Below are 16,584 nucleotides of genomic sequence, written 5' to 3' on the forward strand. Positions count from 1 at the left end.
TTCTCCTCGTTTGCTGTTTTCTGTTCTTTTGGTTTTTCCCTAATGCTTGAGTTAGTGTTCTTTCTATTCTTTTGTCTGTTTATGATTTCCGTGTCTTTTCCTGTTTCTTCTGATTCTAGTTTTATCTTTGTGAGTACGTTGTGTGTTTTTTTTTCCTGACCATCGTGTTTCTATTGTTTGTAACGTTGATCTCGGATCTCGATTCGGTGACGCCTTCAGTTTGGACTTTCTACTTTCTTTTTTATGTCCCAGTTCGGTGACACTTTCTGTTTGGACTCTTTGATCTTTTTGTTTGATTTTGGAATCTTTGTTCTGAGTAAATATTATTGCTTGCTCCTCTAGTCGCTTGTGAGTCTATTTGGGTCCCGCTCCGCTCAAATCACAACACTTGTGAGTGTGGACAGTAGGATCCTCAGACCCAGAGGAAGTTAGGACCTCCTGAAGCCTGCTGAGCTCCCGTCCACTTGGACATGGGCAACTCAGTAATTCCGATGGGACCGGAGTCAAAGGGGTTTGGAGGAACTGTAGAAGTGTGGCGCCCTAAAACAGGTTTGTCTATGAGGTGTCAGGACTTACTAGGGCAGTCCTTGACCTCCTGTATGGGAGTGAGAGCAGTCAGACCCAGGCCAAGTGAGTCTGGACGCCAGGACGCTCAGGTGGTCTGCATCTTTCACAGGGGAACTAAACACTGGCCAGATAGCTGAGGAGAGGTTTGAAATATCGCTCTCCTCTCACTGCTCATGTGACCTGGACTGGGCGCCGCGAAGAACTGCTCATGGTGTTCTAGTCAGAAGCTCCATGGCAACAGTGCTCAGCACTCTCCAAATGTAAATGCACAAATACACGCTGGCAGCTCATTAATTTGCGTCGTTATTAACACACATTTACACCACCTACTTCTGTTTACCAACAAGCCCCAGCGCAGCGCCTTCGTCGGACTCCAGGATGAGACAGCAGCAAAGCAAACGTGAGCTTGGCTGCAGACGCTGAGTGTGTTGTGAGTGGGGACACATCTGAAGCGGGTCGCTGACCTCCCCTCACCGAGTCTGACGTCAGGCCCAGCCGGCACCAGAGAGGGTAGCCAGTCATCAATAAGCCAGAATGAGGTCAGTAGTTACCAGGCCACTTGGATCTCGGCGTCCCTCCTGCCGGCGTTCCGCTGGCCTTCTCCATTGATCTCCCTCTTGCTGTTCTTGATGAGCCGCAGCACCGGTTCGATCTCCTTCAGCAGCTCGTTGTTCTCCTCCAGACCGTTGTAGAAACGAGAGCCCTCGTCCCTCATCAGCAGGGGGTCCTGGCCCTGGATGGCCCCTCTCTGCAGGATGCTGTGAGTGATGGAGGAAGGGGAAAGGTTCTCGATGGCACGGAGCTGCGGCTCCTTGAGGATCTGCTGCCCAGGGCTGAAGGGACTGACCGGGGAAGAGTGGTCGAAGGATTTGGAGCCTGGATACGTGGGCCGTGTGACCCGGACCGTACGCTGGCGCCCATCCCCAGTCAGTGTGGTCTCCAAGTGGGTGGTGAACCCCTCCGGTCCGCGGAGAATCAGAACAGCATGGCTCTCGGGCGACACGTTCTTGAGAGTCTCGAGCGCGCGCTCATAGGAAAGGTCCACCAGGGGCTTGTTGTTGACCGCCAGGACAATGTCGCCCACCTGGACCAGACCACATTCTTCAGCCGCGCCACCCCGGATCAGGTCCGAAACTATGACCGGAGGTTTGGAGACCCTCTGCTTCACCAGGAAGCCCAGGCCTCCCACCTTCCTCTTGAAAAGACGCACTGAGATGATGTTGGGTTGCAGCTGACACACGGTGGGCTCCGACTCCTGCATGGTGAAGCTGAGTGTGTGCGAGCGTGTCGTGTGTGAGTGAGTAGGTGGGTGTCCTCAGGGAGGTTTCTGTGGAGGAACAAGAGAGAGACATGAAGAGTCGATTAGTTTTGGAGGAAACTCTGGTTCGCTGTCAAGAACAGTGAGCGTCATATTTATGTTCCAAACTGCAAGAAATGAATGCACACAGGTGAGAACTGAATTATTGCTCCGTCATGATCATTTAAATATAAATATGAAATGGAAAATTGGCACCAAAGCGCAGACATGACGTCCAAAAGTCCCTGCGGGGATTTACCAACAGACTCAGTTACATAACCCAGACATATGAACCCGTGAGTCACTCAAGTGGTCTTCACTGATTCCGGTCCAGATCAGATCAAATCTCTTTCGAACTTTAGTCTGTGAGGTGCAGACTTAGTTCTTGCCTCATGGAGTCAAATCTCGACCTTGTCTGTTCCTCTGATCCCTGGCAACTGACCCTGTCTACTGGCCACCTCACTGGCCCTCTGACCCCGCAAAACGTCAGGATCATCTGTCACTACTTTCTGACTTAGTAGTAATGTTTTAGTGATGGAAGGTATAGAGTTTCAGGCAGTTTTGTTTTAGAATTAATTATGAGCAAATACATGTATATTCACCTAGACAACTGAAAATACCAAAAAGCCAAATTTGAGGTCTTATTCCTTTCATCTTCATGGACTCTTGAAAATGTATGTTTTTGTGTATGTTTTTGTGTGACTTTTGTGTGGCAGGAGGAGCCCTCCCACCTCAGGGCTCCTCCTGCTCCCACACCCTCCAGAGAGTTTTCTCTTTAAACATTTTCACATCTGGATCAGAGGTCAACTGAGTGAGGTCCCTGGGATTTTTTAAACTGACTTGTGACTTGTCAGGACTGAGGTTGACTTGCTCTCCCAGACGTGGGTCAGACTTGAAGAGCAGACGTGAGGTGCTCAGACGACGTCTCAGAGCACATGATCACAGCGCTGTGTCAGACAGGAGGAAGCTCCAGGGGAACACAGAACCAGGGCAGGAGCGTGTCCAGGTGGAGTCTCATCAGCAAGTCCAACGCTCCAGGCTTGAAATTTCAGATGTCAGGATTACGTTTGTCGAGAGGATCTCTGCTTCTATTTTAAACACCCAGTGTTTCTTACCATCTGCCTTCGTTCCATCATCGCGGTCTCCCACATTCAGCTTTGAATCTCATCCGCGTTGCTTTTCCCGCTGCACTTGATGTGAACTTTGGGAACAAAAGCAACGCTCGGGTCGCATTTGCAGACACTCAATCACTGCTGTGGATTCGGCAGGCCTGTTTCTGTGAGCGCTGCCTGCGTGGGCCGCGGTGTCGCCTGGCTGAGAATGAGAAAATCTCCCAACCAGACGAGGAGGAGAAATGCAGCGCCGAGTGGAATCCACTCGGTTGGACCAATGCATGACATCATGTTTGGGACCATCTTCTCTCCTCATTCATCGCTGCTGGACTCAAGACCGTCAGCAGGAAACACAGCGCCACAGAACATGATGTGATTTTCATGTCATGTTTTCACTGAAACAACATGGCTGCCACGAGCGGCGCCAGGAGCTAGTGATTCAGAGCAGCCCTCAGCAACAGAGAAGTTTTGCAGACACACTGTGGTCGAACACTTTAGTTGTGTTCTTTCAGTTATCTGAGGCTGGTACAGCAGCCGGAGGGGTTGCCAGCGTGTCCTCACTAGTCCAGGTGATGTGCCTTTTAAATACTCCCGAACCAACAGGTCATTTTCACAGCTGCAGGTTCAAAGCTATTCACTATCAAATGTTGCTGAATTTCAGAAAGCATCTCTGCCAAACGGACCTCATCTGCCGAGCCAACACTTGCGAGTCATCAACCAGGTCAGTTAGATTCCACAGCCACCAGATGGAGGCAGAGAGCTTAACCACGACCCACAGAGACTGCACAACCTAAGCTGCAAGGCTTCTCCAGTCAAGATGTCGAAGTCATGTTGCAGAACAGGACTTCAGAGCCACGTGCAGATGAGGGCCACACATGGGGCCTCTGCGGGCGAGTGTTAAGGGACGGAGTCGTTCAGTTTAGCAGGTAGCATTGTCGATGAGGAGCTGTTCTGTGGAAGAGCTCACAGCTACCACAAGTCCGCGCTCTGGAGTCTGAGGCCAAGTGACAGTCAGAGTCTCCGCATGGACAGAACAGACAGAACTCAGTCTTTCATCTGGACTCCCCGCTAAGCTCCCAATTAGCAACCTCAAGTTAGCGTCGAGACAGAAAATATGCTCAGGTAACACGCAACAGAGTTCAGTCTCTCAGTAACAGTCAACTGCCGTCAGCAATCCATTTCACTCGACACCATTCCAGAGCTGGCCATCGGGTCAGCAGGACTTTGACCAACAAGAGGTGACACAAGGACACGCCAAACCCACCCCACCCCACCCCACCCCCGAGCCAAGTTGAAGACAGACAAGATGGAAGCCTGTCAAACAACTCTAAATACACTACAGCGGTGAGCCATGCCATCTTAATATGAGTAAATATTGAGAAGTACATTTTTACACACACAATTCATAATTAAGATCTGTCATTTTTTTCTATGTATTTTTGACAGCTCGCTCCAGGGAGCGCTACAAATGCTTTCCATTCATGTAATCATAGATAAGTCTGTATTGGTGGATTCTGACGGAGAGTAAAGCATTCCTGAGTCGAAAATTCTGAGGGACCTGTTGACGTCATCGCGGACATGTGACACGCAGCTTTGCTAACGACGTCAGTTTTGCAACGAAACACAAAGGTTGTTGATCATGAAAACGATGAGGTATGAAACACAACGGTGGGAATGAGCCTCCCAAGAGGGCCCCCTATCTGCCGCAGTGTCGTCTTCCTGTTGTTGGAAAGTTGAATTAAATCAAATACAATTACGTGTAAAACATATATTTTGCTTATCATCAGTGAAAAAAGCCGGACACAAAAAATGCAAAGGGCGAGGATCCTAGTTAATGAATACAATTTATAAGAAATTTTATTTAAAAATAACGGAGCAATTTTAAAGGCGTGTGAGTAATTGATTTGTTAAAAGCGACTCCTAAACATCAGGAAACGATCGCCATTTTTATGTTCCTATTTTGCGCGCAAAGGTGAAAATGGAATGGTGTTTTCATATTTAAACAGGATCATGTATTTCTGCTCTTTATGATTCAGCATTGGCATCAAAGACAAGTCCAGAGGCTCCAGTCTGGACTCTTGTTCCGGGTCCAGCTCCAGTACTAGGTGGTCTGGAGGATCCTCTAGAGGTAGAAGGAAACTTTGGTCTGACGCGGTGTGAGAGCGCATTTCACAGGTGAAGATCATCTACTGACCCGGCGGTCTGCAGTGTGTGCGATTCAAAAGTGAGACGGCGAGTTGAATCATTGGTACCTGGCCTCCCGATCTGTGATAAAGATGTGCGCTTCGCGTCCTGAATTACTGGATAGGATAAACATGTATATGCGTTTTGAACTCACTGGGGTCAAATTACGAGTCCACTCTCCATTGAAAAAATCTAAACATGAATTCTTCATCAGATATTTGTCATCAGTGCATTTGGATCCGGTTTATCTCCGGTGCGCGCCGCAGCTGTTCCATTGTACCTTCATCATCCCCGCGATTTTTATCTCCAACTCTCATCGCAAATATCACACATTGAAGCATGGAAACCACGTGATATTTGAGTTTTTTTTCTGGCCCGTCTGGATTCCAAATCACTGCTCAAAATCGAAGTGGGGAGAAAAAATGTTTTCCTCCCTCCATCCATGAACAACAGCCCGCTCATCGTCGCCACGTCTAATTTTAGAACTTTATAAAGAATAACGGTGGAGGTCAGGAGCACCAGACGGTCGCGCGGTTCGACGTCAATTTAGGATTTTTCACATCAACAAACTGGAATCGTCGAGCTGGTCGTCCGTCCGTCATCACCAAGGCAACCCAACTCTCGGCGATGGTTCAACTTCGAAATGCGCATAAACGAGATTTCGGCCTTTGAAAAGTGCTTTTTTAAAATCATCGGTATCGGTTCACAGCAACAAGTTTGGCGAAGATGAAGCGCATCTCGCGGTGACATCTCTCATGCGTCCACTGGAGGAATGCGCGGCCACGGTGCTGGATGCGAACACTCACCCTGAGCGCTGCGTCTCTGCCGCCCCAAACTTGCGGTCCGAACTCTCCGCGTCTGTCTCCTCACCACAAGTCTCTCAAAGTCAAAGCGCGTCCACAAGAGCGTGAGCCTCTCTGGAGACGAGGCATGCTTGTGGCTCGGTGCGCACCGGGGCGTCCGTTAAATACGCAGCAAGTGTGTGACGAGCGCCAGGGACGCCGTGCGCGGGCATTTCACTGATCCGGAGGAGGATTCTCTGACTCGTCACTCAGCGCTGTGGACCCTCCTCCTGGAGCTCTCCATCACCGAGGGGGGAGCGTCTCGGATCCTCGCTGCAGATGGAGCGGTGAACTCCTCCGTACGGTTTACAGACGTCAATCACCTATTAGGAAGACTCATCTGGAATGAGTCAGAGAGTCATGAGTATTTCTAATCCGAGTTCCTGGTTCTGAAGTGACTCGGTTGGTCTGTGGTAGACAACGAAGAATGAGTCACGAGTCGGTTCTCCCACTCTGAGTTAGCTTTGCTTATCAACGTTGAGTGGAACCCTGTTGGCTTAAGAATCGGTGAAGACAGAACTGAACATCCAGTCGCTTCAACGTTGACAGTTAAGCAGGAGTTGCACACAAATGTTTTCCTCTCTTTGTCTGGATGAGATCAAAGGTCATTCAGTGTCTGCTGAAGAAAGAGCTGAGCCAGAAGACAAAGCTCTCCACTGACTGCTTGGTTTCTCCTGTCACCTGTGGTCACAGCTCTAGAGAGTTTCTCTGTCTGGACTCTCTGAGAGAGAGAGAGCTCAGTCATCGAGTAGAGACTCATCCAGGAGGAGGCAGCTGACGTGGCTCTTGTCAGGAGGGAGGAGGTCCCAGGACTCTGCAGGGAGATGATACCTCAGGTGAGGAGCTGGTGGAGGTTTCTGTGGAGAGGCAAGTATGGGCCTCTTTACTACATCTGCTACCTCCTCGACCTAACAACAATGTTACGAGCCCCAGCATTTCAGTTTGCCAGCGCTTCCCTGAGAGACGTGTGCTCTGATGCTCCTTGTTGATGGTTCCATCTTGAGGCTATGGAACCTGTGCTTGTCAGACAGGGCAAGAGGTGGGTCACAGAACCCCAGTGCCTGAAGGAAAAGCCCAGAAATGACCGGGGTTCATGCTGGATTGCACCATTCTCTTGTGGTGTTTGTGTTCCAAGAGTCAGGGGCAGCGTGTGTGTGTTTGTGACGTGGACCGTCCTCGGCTGCTCGCAGCGTGCGAGGACGACCATGCGCTTCGGCCCTGTGTCTTGCTGTGTTTCTAAATAACAGCAACATTTAGATTTCATCTTTGCAGACCTGCTAATTGTGTGTGCGTCATCGCAATACGAAAACACCGGACTCTCAGACGCTTGATGAACGGCGGTAATTACATCCACAGACGCAGCCGTGGAGAACTCCGGCACCGGCGGATGCGCTGCAGCTGGAGTCTGGGCGCGGTCAACACAGCAGCTAGAGTTTTTGGAGGCGGAGTCAGAGTCACAGAGCAGGTCTGACTTTCCTGTTTTTAGTGAGCCTAAGCCAGACATTAGTAAAAGCACGTCCTCGCTGAGAGGGTAAACGCGCGCACACACCCGTCATTATGTCGAGCGCTTCCTGCTTGAGTGCGACCATCTGCCCGCTCATAAAGCTGACCACATGTGGATCAGTGTGCTAAGCTGCTGCTTAGCCTCGACACAGCGCCTGGTTCAAACCACGCCACTTCCTCCCAGCCGCAGGAAGACACCCTGAGCCTCGGTCCCCACTTCCACCCAGTGCCTGACTCCAGCGGAGCGATGGTTTGAATGGCACGTCTCAGAGACAGACAGACTGACGGACAGGAGACAGAGTGAGGATGCTGGACATTTCAATTTCCTCTGGAAACACAGGTGATGAAGAATGACCTGGCTAATGAAGACAAAGTCAACTGTACTTTTTTTCAGAGGACACAGGATCAGTCTGAGGCAGCAACAGTCTCATCTCAAGGGCTCGCCTCTGTGAGAGCTTCACTCTTCTTCATCTGCAGTTCACCTGGCACGTTCATCAGCTCTGTCCTTCCCCAGCCATGATCCCCTGCGACCTGCGCTGTGTTCTCCCGTCTCACCCTCCACGGCCGTGTCCTTCTGCGTGTGTCAGGACAGAAGACACATATCCACTCCTCACTGAGAAGACTCGACCTGGAGCGCCGGACCCTGACCTCGGGTCGGAGGAGTGTTTTCCATCCAGGCAGCGAGCTCCATGATGGAGGATTGGATTGGTCAGAGGGAAGCTTGTAGTATTACTTGTAGCACCAACATCAGCCGTTGTACCAGTTAGGTATGCTGAGTGTTTGATGCAATATTAGTTGTACTGCAATACTGTGGGATTGGGTTCACTAGTCGGTGCTGTTATCGCAACTTTACTCCGAAAAAAAAAACCCTGAAGTTGACGAGTTTAGACAGGGGCGGCTGGATGTGGGCCCGCGTCTCTTCTGAGGGGCTTGGCGGTTATGTAACAGGAGTTCTAAGGTAATCATTCCCATAGGTTGAGGCGCGGGTGTGTTCAAGGCAACGGTCCAAAAACAAATATATGTTTGTCCTTGATTAAACTGTGGTGTGATCATCCTGCGACATGCGTGACGTCCAGCTGTGTGCGCAGTGAGAAACAACTGACACACACACCATGCCACCATGAGGGTGCTGCTCTGGGGGTGACCCAGTGTCACGCACCCTGGAGCCCCTGCAGCTCTGGCAGTACAATCTGTTATTATTGGCATGTATATCCATTCTTCCCCCAAGATTCAGATGAAAAATTGACTTAATCTTTGCCAAGAGATTGCAAGGTCGAAGTTGAAAATGTTGGCAGCTGCAGGTGGATGTTCTTATGATCATTACGGCAAAGACATCATATCATGCAAACTAACTTCTCCAACTCTACTGGAAATACAAGTTTACCACTCCAACAAACACTCCGCATAGTTGTGGTACATGCAGTGCTCCCATTACTATTATTACACACACTACACTAGCAAAAGAAAAGGAGCTATGACTGCTGTTCTAATAGCAAAACGGTTGAACCCCAGCAGCTGCGGGAGCTTTCAGAGCTTGATGGTATTGCCACTGATATTTCATGGCTATTGTCTTGAAGTTCTGGAGTGGAAAATAAACTTCTTATTGGAGGTTTTAGATGCAGTCGGATGACAGGCGATCCTTGTTTTTCAGCTGATATCGGCCCTCGCTACTATGTACTGAGGTTGGTAGTAGTAGTAGTAGTAGTAACTATCAACTGTCAATTGTGTAAGTGTAACTGTGTAAGTATTTTAAATTAGCAGTGCTGCAGTTCTGCAGTACTGTGGGCTTAGATTCAGCAGTTGGACCTGTTATGGTATCTGTCCTTCTAAAACCGCTGACAAAGAGTTAACCAGTTGGCGCTGTATGGGAGGAACCACTGGATGTGGGCCGTCGTGATGACAGCAATACACAAGCCTGCTGGGGATGTGCTGGTTTTGTAACTGGTATTTTGAAGGCGGTCGATTCCATAGGTTGAGCGGAGGGCGTGTTGGAGGCAGTAGTCCAAAAAAGAGTGTGCGATTAATTAAACCTGCTTGTGACATCAATCATGGCGGAACATTCCTGACAGCTGGGGCTGTCCCAACAGGTTTTGTGGAGAGCAGAGATTCTGTTCGCAGCATGGAGTTGAACTCCACTTCAGGTCATTGGTGAGGGAGTGACCTCATCATCATCACCCTCACTGGTGGCTCTCCTTCATCTCCAACATCCTGGGTCCAACACTGTCTTCTCCTCTCCACGAACCGTCTGGCCATCCTAACCTAGAGCGAGCATGGAGCTTCCAGGGAGGATTTCCCACCCTGGGAGACCTTATGTCATCATTTGAGGGAAGGTCTGATGCGACAAGTTCGCTTCCACTGTCGCCATCTTTAATGCTATGTTGTCGAGCGCTGACTTGTTCCTCTCCGCCAGCATGGAAACCACTTCTCTCCTCAGAGAACTCGTCGGTTGTCTCACACCCATTTGGGAGAAACTGTCTTCCATTTGAACCAGGAGCAGAAAGACTGACGCAGAGGTGAACAGCAGAAGGTATTTTTTAATCTCAGGTCTGTGAGCACGGTCACATGACGGCTCAAATTATTGCATTACTTCAGCTAAGTTCGGACATTCGCTGTGAATGTTAACAGCTGAGGCAGGACTGGGAGATGTGCTGCTGCTGTGGAAGTAAAGAAACTGCTCCTCAGACGTGAAGGCGGTCTCATAACATCATACACCATCGAGAGGTGCCACTGTGGGTGTAACTTCCTCGGTCTATGCTGATTCCACATGACACATGTAGGAAATAGTTCGATGCCTTCGCCGTTAACTCTTCCTACCAATTGTGTCCGTTGTTCCAGGTGGTTGTCAATAAAGAAGCTTCAACATACCAATAATCAGTCTGGTTTATTCTCAGCGTAGCAAACAATCAGCCAAGGCAAAATACAGATCGATCCGGGCTCTTCTCTGGGTAGAGTCTGCAGCACAACGAGAGTCGTGACTTACAGGTCAGACACCAGTAGAAGCACACATCGAGATGACCACTTCTCCTTCTTATACTATTCAGGGTGTTGTCTTCAGTAACTTTCCACTTGGGTGTTGGCGGTTTCGAGGTGGTGGTTGCTGTTCTCCTTTTTGGTCGGGTCAGCGGGCCATCCTGAGTGCGGACGTCAGTTTCTCCATCGATTAGTCAACTTCTGCAGATCTGTATATAATTCTGCACACGCTGCAAACGTTTGATTAAGACATACTCACGTTGCAGAGACAAGTGCACCATGTGTCCCCTGTACTTCATTAGTATCACACAATATAATCAATCTATTCCCTTTACACAATACAAGACAAACCTGAAATCAGCTCGCGACAATACTGGTCAGCAGATGTAGATTTGTCCTCAACTTCACATCTGGTCACTTATATTCTTAGTTCTCATAAGACTAGAGGAAGTGATTTGCAGGTTTAATGCTGACCTGGGCAAAGTGCCACCCTGGGGCCAAACGCGGCCCTTGGTTCATGTGGCCCTCCTAGAGTCAGAATATAACTATAAAACTGACCACGTGATAAGGTACACTGTGTGATCGCTGTGTACAGAGTAGAGTACAATGGTCTGAATCTGCTCTCTTACTGTACTGGTGGAACACTGAAGAGTTCAGTGCACTCAGCAGTTTGGTTCACTCTCATCTGCATGTAACCTGGGAGAACCTGCTACAATCGGACTCTGTGGCTTTTGCCTTTGTTGTGCAACTCTCAGCGTGGAACCTGCTCAGGTGCTGAGGAGGAGCTCAACTGAAGCCAAAAGACATCGGCTGGACAAAAACATTTCCTGGTTTTCGTCTCATTTTAGTTTTTTTCTTGGTTGACAAAAACTCAAAAAGGGTTTGGCAAGTACATTTTAATGAATTAATTTCAGAGCTGGAAACCAAAGGCGGATCATGCAGGAAACAATAGTTGAGCGGAAGGCCAGGTGTGTTCTGAACTGTATCGGTTTCCTCAATGATGACGGAAATATTTTGTTAACAGGTTTCTCAGAGAAACCCTGTGGGTCCTTGTTGAATCCCGAGTCTATATGCCCACCACCTGCACAGCTGCGGTGCGTACGCACACCATTGGACCATGGCGGCACCGGCGTCTCAGGCTATTGGTGATTGAAAGTGGTGCACTGATGTGCGGCAGACCAGGTTCCAGACCGGATGCTCGGCTCCAGCCGAGGCTTTGATCGAATCTCCAGATCTTTTGAGCTTTGAAGTTCAAGTTCCAACCTCCAACTATTTCAGGTGGAGTTTCCTGTGCCTCTTCTGAGGCACCACTGAGGTGTAGCAGCTGGCGCTGGTGGGGCGTCAACACAGTGGTTTGGAGAGGCAGCCGCAACGCTGTCATCGCAGAGCAACAGTTTGTGGCGCCGCATCTCCACTGTCCTCCTCTGGCTTCTGTCGCTGAGATGGTGTTTGGTGTGAGCGAATGACGAGTGGATGAGGTTTCATGAAACAGCTGTATTTTCCAAGGCCACTGGACTGTCGACTCTATCACTCTATCTATCAATGAAACCTCATATTGTTTTTAGACCATCATCACTACCTGCTGAGCTTTGAAAATGAGGTTCGTAAAGCATGAACCTACCTTCACACTGCCACACCAACAGACTGGGCCCTGGTTCCAGAGCTACCGACCAAAGAGCTGATAAATCACCAAGCCTGAGTTTGGCTTCATTTCAAATGTTTTATTCAGTTTTCTGGACGGTTAACAAACCCAAAATGTCTCACAAAAAACACAAACTTTATAACAAGGCTTGCAAATTGCAACATTCAGTGGAAACAGCAGAAACTAAATCATTTCTCAGGTCGTAGAAAACTTTTATAAATCGGACTGTACAGCCATTTACAGAGGAGCGAGGGCAGCATCGCGAGTGTGTCAGGCTGATGACATCATGATGGATGAGGATGATGAGATTCGGGACGTCAGGATGCTAGAAGGAACGGCCGGGTCGCCTTTTCGCATCGTGACAAAGTGTTGGAGCAGAAAGTGAGCGAGGGTGCGGTTTAAAGGGGATTAGCCATGGTGGAGCTGTTGAGCAGGTAAAACGGTGTCTGGCAGCTTTGTCACTTACTTCGGGACGACTGGACTTTCTGGGGTCGGTTTTGTCATGCGTACGTGTGACTCGTTTCTGTCGAAGTGAAACAGTTCTGCAAGTGTGAAGAGCCCTTGGTGGAGTTCGGTGTCGAACAGTTTTGAAAGCTGAAGTCTCTGAGATGGTCTGTCAGCCGCAACATGGAATTATGGAAACTTGTGTGAGGAGTCGCCTTCGAGGTCAGAGCATGTTTATGTGTCAATGATCATAACACTGATTTATAATGACAACTCTGCCTGCTAAAACGCTGTGAAATGAATTCATTCATTAAAAATGCTGACATGACAGAGTTGAAAAACGCTTTTTAATAACTTGGATTATATTACTTGTTTAAAACCTGTTAAAAAAATACTGAACGCAAAACAAAGACTGAAAATAACATTGAAATTAAACATACATAACTGTATGGAGAACAATGTATGTAAAACTGGGAAATTGTTTAAATAAAACTGAGCAACATGTAGCAGGTGATGCTGCAGATTCAAAAATATGTTTGTGCAGTAAAAAAAAAGAAAAAAATTAACTCTTGAAGATTATGTTTCCAATACATGATCCAAGTGCTCCACCATCGCAGAGATGTTTCAACTGTCGTGAATCGTGATGATGAAGAACCTGATCTCCAACTCGAGCTAGCAGCTGCGGCTGTCCACCACTGACTCAGACTTGACTAGCTGAAGGGAGCCGGTTCAAGCTAGCTGAGTTCTAACCTTCATCCCAGCGGCTCTTCGCAGCAGACAAGCTCGGGCGGCGATGAAGCTGACGCGTCGCTGACAACTCAGACAAGGTCAAGTCCAACATCCTCTCTGGTGTAGCCAAGTCTGTGTTAGGCCTCAATGTGACTCAGCCGGTCAATCGCGTTGCCTGAACCGAGTCAATGCCAGGTCAAACTGGTTCTCGCACCACCTTCATCACTACGGAGTTGCTAAAATAATAACCGCGTGGCCCTTCACAGACTACCAAGCCGAGAGGGCATGAGCTTCACTACCAAGGTGCCTTTCATTTCCTGCCAACAACTTGTTGTTGCGAGCTTCCTGGCGCCCCACACTTGACTCGACTTGCTAAAGGGTGCATGTTCGAGCTAGTAGATTACAGGACGAGCTAGTGCCAATCCAAGAGCTATCCTGTTGGGGAGCTTTCATAGTTCTTCAGGCTTCAAGTTATCGAGCCGATCTACATTCGTCGAAGTTGGCTGTGGTGAACGCGGGTTTATGGTGCAATGAGTGTCGCTGCTTCACAGAACTCTGACTCAGGCTTCCCCCATCTGAGCTGGCTTCTTATCCTTGTGACCTGAAAATATCTTTGTGGCGCTGGAGGGGAATCAGGCGAGCAGGGGTTCTGAAGAACAGCTGGCTTCCTTTTTCTGTCAATGAGCCCAATTTCTCTCCTTGGTTTTGATGTTCTGCCACCGTGTTTGATCTCCACAGGCATGTAGGAAGGGTGAGAGGGAGAAGTGCTCTAGCAGCGTTTGTCCTCTGCCTACACTCACGCAGGCGTCATGAGAGCAGGGCTTGAGTCAGCGGGAGCTAGCTCGACCCAGGATGCGGCCTGCAACGGACCGAGGTTGTTGGTGCTTAGGGCACTTCCGCCACCTTCAACTCTGGACGGACCCTCGTGACTATCATTCTTTTTCAGCTTGTGTTTCGAAAACATTTGTTTCAAAACAAAGAGAGCAGATTATGACTCATTTTCCTGTTTTCTTTTGACGCAGCCAGCTCAGAGCCGGGATTATGGGCCCGGCGAGAGACCGACCTGAGCGCTCTGAAGTCAGCACAGGTCGGATCATCGCCCACGCGTCAGCACAACCCGCCGCCAGGTCCATGGGCCAGGTCCCTGAACAAGTAGGGTAGGCCCACCCACACCTGGTTCTGGTCTACCACGACATCATCCCTAGTTGTGCTCAGCCTTATGACCAGCTTAGAACCGACGCCCCAGGCGTGGCGCTACAGGGGGCGCTCTTGTCAAAGTACCCGCCAACTCTAATCTGTAATTAAAAGTGTTTCCTCTGGCGTAAAGGTCGGCGCTGTTGACGCTGATTGCTGCAGAAAATATTGAAACGAACGAGAGGCAGTTTGTGAGGTTGCCCAATCAATCCAGAATGAAGTGGTGTTTGGGTGATAAACAGAAGGGCGAGTCGCGTCTGCTCTCAGAGAAACACTCGACTGAAATCCGTCCAATCAGCACAAGACTCTGTGTGGGCCTCGCCACTGGTGAACATCGTCCGGCCCGGTTTGTGTCTCGGCAGATTGACCGGTTCGGATCTGATGTGGGCTGGTTGCCATGGCGACGCATGTAAATTGAGAAGTTTCGGAGTCTGAAGGTCGATGATGGTATGAATTTATTGAGCTTTTTTTTTTGCTTGGTTGCCTGACTCTGGTGCAACAGACTCGTAGTTCATCCTGAGGACTTGTGTGTCCATCCTGGAGCTAGCGCTTATTTATCGCCTTCATGCTCATTTCATCATTCTTATGTGCGTTAGCTTCATGCTCTTTCTGTGGGGAAGTCAGCGGCTGGCATCAAGGGGTGCCGGAGCCAGGTACTGAGTGAGGATGTCTGGAACTCAACAAAACTGATGGACAGTGTGGAGACCAAGACCTGAACCAAGAACAAAGGACTCATTTGATCCAATGAAAGCATTTTCAGGGCTAGTTTACTCTAGAAAAAATGGCCGCTGTTTATTTTGTAATCAGGAATAATAGTGTCTGTAAAACTAACTGACTTCTGTGGTCTGGATTCAGTTTCGGACTCGATCCTGCTCTCGGCAGGGGGTCTGGACCACAACAGTCTCATCTCAGCCTCATCTGCCCAAAACTGTGGTCACAAACGTGGCTTCACCTGAAGCCTTGTGCCGCAGCCGGGCTTACGCCCGAGTGCCATCATTACGGGTTTGTGTCGTCCAGTCGAACATGTACTAGCCAGCGTGGTCAGATGTGCACAGCGCTACCTCTGACCCCAGCAGCTCTCTCTCCTCCTGCCTCCGCCAGCGCCACTATTCACCCGCCACACAACCTTCTAGGCTCCACAAATGTCAGCCCCGTCCCTGGTTTGTGTTTGGATGAGACGTCCTCTGAGTTGGATTTCCCGTCCCGATGAAGCTGTATTTGCTTTCATTGACATTCCAAATGTCACGGCGGTCCGTGACGATGGAGGGCCACAACATTCACAGCACCAGCATGAGTTAAGACGCAGCCCTGGAAGCTGGTTTTGTTACCTAGCAACAATAAGCACTTGAGAGTAGGACTAATAAAAGTGAGAAACTGGCGACTTGCTGCAGAGCCACATTGTGTGGACACGAGGATCACTCTGGGATCGCACACTGGAACCTTCCCGACAGACTGATGAGCGTGGTGCAACACAGAAATGCGAGGACGTTTGGGAGCGAAGGGGCTTCAGGCATAGAGCGGAGGAAAGGCCTCTCTGAGAGTCAGCTCGTCGAACTGAAGTTCTGACCGCGAAAGGGTCCTGTTTCGAGTTCCAGGAGAGCAGGGCAGCGGGCGTGGTGGAGGGCAGAGCTGTCCCGTCGTCGCCTGGGTCACAGCCTGCAGCAGGAAGGGAGAACACAGACATGGTTAACGCTGGAGACCCGACAGAACACTTCCTCGGCCGTGGCCTTAGAAAGGAGCGCGTCGCTCCACTCTCTGTTCTGACTGCTGGCGGCTTTGAAATGAAAACAAGCTGGTAAATGAGGCGAGTTGCTTCCTGGAGTGGTCGGCGGTTGCCAGGTAACCTCGAGGCACCGACGTCGACAACTCCAGGAAGACTTCTGCATGTACGATGGTCACTAGATCAGTCTCTTGAGTTGGGCTGCTAGTCTGACTGGTTGTTGCAGCGCCCACATCAGCGCTCCCATCGTGCTCTCGCTTTCCTCAGAGCGGCGCCTTCATTAGCATTTCTTACCTCCGTTAAAATCCTGAGCGCTGCAGTGCGAGGACGTCGTCAGCCACAGACTTGATTAACCTACTCGGGTTACTAATCTCACTTGC

At 49.6% G+C, this 16,584-nt stretch overlaps 2 protein-coding genes across 2 annotated transcripts in view; both read right to left on the reverse strand.

Moving 5' to 3' along the window:
* nos1 (nitric oxide synthase 1 (neuronal)) overlaps positions 1-6,172 on the reverse strand; it is a 32,767-nt gene extending 26,595 nt beyond the window's left edge. Inside the window, exons 1-2 of the mRNA XM_053870645.1 lie at positions 5,967-6,172; positions 1,119-1,894 (exon numbers count right to left, since the gene is read on the reverse strand). Coding sequence (XP_053726620.1) covers positions 1,119-1,828 — 710 coding nt within the window. The 5' untranslated portion in view covers positions 1,829-1,894; positions 5,967-6,172. The remainder of the gene's footprint in view (positions 1-1,118; positions 1,895-5,966) is intronic.
* Positions 6,173-12,300: 6,128 nt separating this feature from the next.
* ksr2 (kinase suppressor of ras 2) overlaps positions 12,301-16,584 on the reverse strand; it is a 66,199-nt gene continuing 61,915 nt past the window's right edge. Inside the window, exon 21 of the mRNA XM_053870655.1 lies at positions 12,301-16,140. Within this exon, the coding sequence (XP_053726630.1) occupies positions 16,134-16,140 (7 nt within the window). The 3' untranslated portion in view covers positions 12,301-16,133. The remainder of the gene's footprint in view (positions 16,141-16,584) is intronic.

The sequence above is a fragment of the Synchiropus splendidus genome, chromosome 7 (genome assembly GCF_027744825.2).
Source record: "Synchiropus splendidus isolate RoL2022-P1 chromosome 7, RoL_Sspl_1.0, whole genome shotgun sequence".
NCBI classification, from domain to species: domain Eukaryota; kingdom Metazoa; phylum Chordata; class Actinopteri; order Syngnathiformes; family Callionymidae; genus Synchiropus; species Synchiropus splendidus.